Genomic DNA, 4,012 nt, shown 5'->3' on the forward strand with positions numbered 1-4,012 from the left:
GACCAGCAGGGAAGTCCCTGTCGCGCATTTTCTAATATTGCTGTGCATCCCCTTCATTATTTGTCTTTTGACTAGGCACCTGTCCATTCTCTCATTTAAGCTCTCTTTAGTCTCCAGATTACTGTGGTAGTATAGTGGGCAAAGTCTAAGTTCTGTTTCTGACCATCTCATTAATAACTCATGTATCTTTAGGTTAATCACATAATCTCTCTAGTTCTAAACTTATCTTTAAATGAGAAGGTTAAACTTTTACATCTTTAAAACATTTTTTTCAGCTTTCAGAGTCTTTGTGGCATTGCCCATGGGGCCAACTTCTTTCCTACCACTTCTGCCTCTACTTATCTATACTATACTCCACTGACTCATTATTTTCCCAGATTAAAAGACTGTAAATATGCATTCTAATTTTAGTAAGGTTATTTTGTTTCTCCTGAGTGCAGTTCTCCTAATTCCAACACAGAAAATATGTTTTTATAAATTTCTTATTCCCCCAGATTTGAATACCAGAGCAGATATCAAAGAGAAGACCATTAGAATATGCTTTTGAGTGAGCAGCTCCATCACTGTCATCATGGAAAGGCTCACAGGGGATGTGTCCAAAGGATATTTATTTCAAGAAACTTGTGAATATGAGGCCAAGGTAGAAAAGCAAAAGGAGAACTCTATAGGCAAAATTTCAAAAAAATCTCTTGCCCAAACCACTGGTTTTCAGCAAATAATAGTTGCCCATGAAGAAATACCTTGTAAGGAAAACGGGCACACTTTTAATGAACTTGAGAGAAGTTTTGATCTAAGATCTAAATTTATCCCACAGCATGTTCCTTATTCAGAAGAGAAACGACATATATTTGATCCATTTGGGAAGAGTGTCAAATGGAACTTATCTCCAATTAAAAGTCGAAGAACTTCTAAAAAGAAAACTTATAGTTGTAGTGACTGTGGAAAAAATTTCAGTGACCGTTCAAACTTTTTTCGTCATGAGAGGATTCATACTGGTGAGAAACCTTACAAGTGTGATGACTGTGGAAAAGCATTTATCCAGAGTTCATCTCTTACTGAACATCAGAGAACTCATACTGGAGAAAAACCCTATAAATGTAAAGTTTGTGGGAAAGCATTCACTGTAAATTCATCTCTTGTTCAACATCAGAGAATTCATACTGGGGAGAAACCTTATAAATGTAATGAATGCAGGAAAGCCTTCAGTGACTACTCATCCTTTATTCAACATCAAAGAATTCACAGTGGCGAGAAACCCTATGAATGTATTGATTGTGAGAAGTCCTTCACTGATATCTCATCTCTTACACAACATCAGAGAATTCACACTGGAGTGAAACCCTATAAATGTAATGATTGTGGGAAGGCATTCAGACGAAGTACACACCTTACACAACACCAGAGAACTCATACTGGGGAAAAGCCTTATAAATGTAATGAGTGTGGAAAAGCATTCAGTGCCCACTCAACCTTTACACAACACCAAAGGATTCACACTGGAGAAAAACCCTATACATGCAGTGAATGTGGGAAGGGCTTTCCTGAAAACTCATCCCTTACTAAACATCATCGAATTCATACTGGAGAGAAACCTTATGAGTGTAGTGAATGTGGTAAAGCTTTTAGCCAGAGCACTCATCTTATTCAACATCAGAGACTTCATACTGAGGAGAAACCCTTTAAATGTGATAAATGTGGAAAAGCATTTGGTAACAGTTCAATCCTGATCAGACATCATCAGCTTCACACTTTAGAGTCATCCTAATGATACAAATGTTTTGTGGACTATTTCATCCTTTAATGATCCACTCTTACTTTTTGGTCATATGTCTCTTACCCATGCTATCCACTCTTCTGCTTATAATTAGAATCTCTAGGAATGTTGTACTCTTGGGACAGAGTAAAACATTACATGATATTTTAAATTTAAGTTTCCCATACTGACAGTGTTTTGTTAGGTGCATAAGAGATTTAGATTATTATGTCCTCTTGGGGAATTGGCCCATTTATCATCATTTAATGTGCCTTCTTATCCCTTAGTATCTTCCCTGTTCTGAAGTCTGCGTTGTCTGAAATTAAAAAAAGCTATGTCAGCTTACTTTTGATTAGTGTTAGCATAGCATACCTTTCTCTATCTTTTTACTTTTAACATTATGTTTATTACTGTTTTCTATTCTTTGCATTTGTTTCCTTTCTTCCATCTTTTTATGCCTTCTCTGGTTTTAATGGAGCATTTTATGATTCCATTTTATCTCTTATAATACATTAATTATATGTCTTTTAAAAACATTTTAGTGGCTGCCTTAGAGCTTGCAATATACATTTTAAACTAAGTGCAACTTTAAGTAAAATGACACTGCCTCACATGTAATGCAGTTACCTTATATCAGAGTATTCCCATCCTTTGTGGTATTATCATTTGCTTCACTTATGCTATGATCACCCAATATGTTGTCATTATTATTACTTTAAATAAACAATTATCTTTGAGATTAAGAATAAGAAAATAGTTTTATTTTACTTTCCTAAAGTTTCTTTACTGATACTCTTCATGTCTTGTAGATCTAAGTTTCTGAACTAAATAATTTTTCTTCTGCCTGAAGAATTTCTTTTAAGATTTTTATGGACAGATATGCTAGCAGTTAATTCCACTGGTTTTTGTTTGTCTGAGAAAGTAATTCCCCATCACCTTTGAAGAATAATTTCACTGTATGTAAAATTCTAAGCTGGTGAGGGTTTTTCTTTCAGCACTTTAAGTATTTCAGTCCATTTCTTGCTTGCTTGCATGTTTTCTGATGAGAAGTCCACTGTGATTCTTATCCTTGTTTGTTTATAGGTGTGTTGTATTTCTCTGGCTTCTGTTAAGATTTTGTCTTTTTTTTTTTTAAGGTTGAATATGATAGGTTTACAAGTAGTTTGTTTGTTTGGTATTTATCCTGCTTGGTGTTCTCTGACTTTCTCGTATACAAGATTTGGTATTTGTCATTCATTTTGGAAAGTTCTCAGCCATTATTACTTCAAATATTTGTGCTTCAATATTCAGTTTTCCCTTTCTTCTCCTTCTGGAATTCGAAGTACATGTGTATTTCGTCTTCTGATTTTGGCCCACAGTTCTTGGATGATCTGGGTTTTTTCCTTCTTTATTTCTTTTTGCATTTCAGCTTGGAGATTTATATTGACCTGTTGACATTGATACTTTCCTTGGCTAAGATGAGTGTACTGATGAGCTCATTGAAAGATTTCTTCATTTCTGTCACTGTATTTTTTTTCTTAGCATTTGTTTTTGATATTTTCCAGAGGCTCCATCTCTATGCTAACATTACCCATCTGTTCTTGCACATTGTCTAATTTTTCCACTAGAGCTCTTAACATATTAATCATAGTTACTTTAAGTTCCCTGTCTGAAAATGCCAGTATCTGTACCCTCTCTTAGTCTGGTTCTGATGCTGGCTCAGTCTCCCCACAGTGTGCTCTTGCCTTTTGGCATGCCTTGTAATTTTTTGTTGAAAGCTGGACATGTTGTTTTGGATAATAGGAACTGAGGTAAATGGGCCTTCAGTGTGAAGTTTCATGTTACTCTACTAGGAGTTGGGCTTTGTTTAATGTTTGCTGTAGCTGGAAGTGTTGGAGGCTTCAGTGTCCTCTGGGGTCCTTATTTTTGTCTCTTATTGTCTTTAGGTTTCTCTAGAAACTTTTCCTACATAGAGTCTGAGTCCTGGCACTCTCCCCATTGTAATCCATTGTTCTCATATTGGAGCCTGTTGATGTGGTGGTAAGCTATTTGGTAGGGGAAACTTTCTGTAATCTTATAATTAAATTTCAGTTGATTTTAGTGAGTCTAGTCCCTGGGCTTTGAATTTCAAAAGAATTTCTTAGCATTTTTCCTCACTACCTTCCAAAACTAGTGCTTATGACAACAACATCTGGTTTCTTCTTCCCCACCCCTTGTTCACCCTCTAAATAGTCACTGTGGGACAGGGAAGGGGTGGGGGCTTGGAGAGGAGGAAAAAAG

General features: G+C 35.8%; 1 protein-coding gene across 1 annotated transcript; it reads left to right on the top strand.

The window, feature by feature from the left end:
• Positions 1-814: 814 nt before the first annotated feature.
• LOC130839613 (zinc finger protein 501-like) lies at positions 815-2,438 on the top strand (the record flags this gene model as incomplete). The annotated part of the gene is made up of 1 exon (XM_057713847.1): positions 815-2,438. A coding segment is annotated over one exon (951 nt), but the record flags the coding sequence as incomplete, so codon positions are not given.
• Positions 2,439-4,012: the final 1,574 nt, after the last annotated feature.

Source organism: Hippopotamus amphibius, chromosome 17 (genome assembly GCF_030028045.1).
Source record: "Hippopotamus amphibius kiboko isolate mHipAmp2 chromosome 17, mHipAmp2.hap2, whole genome shotgun sequence".
Taxonomy (NCBI): domain Eukaryota; kingdom Metazoa; phylum Chordata; class Mammalia; order Artiodactyla; family Hippopotamidae; genus Hippopotamus; species Hippopotamus amphibius.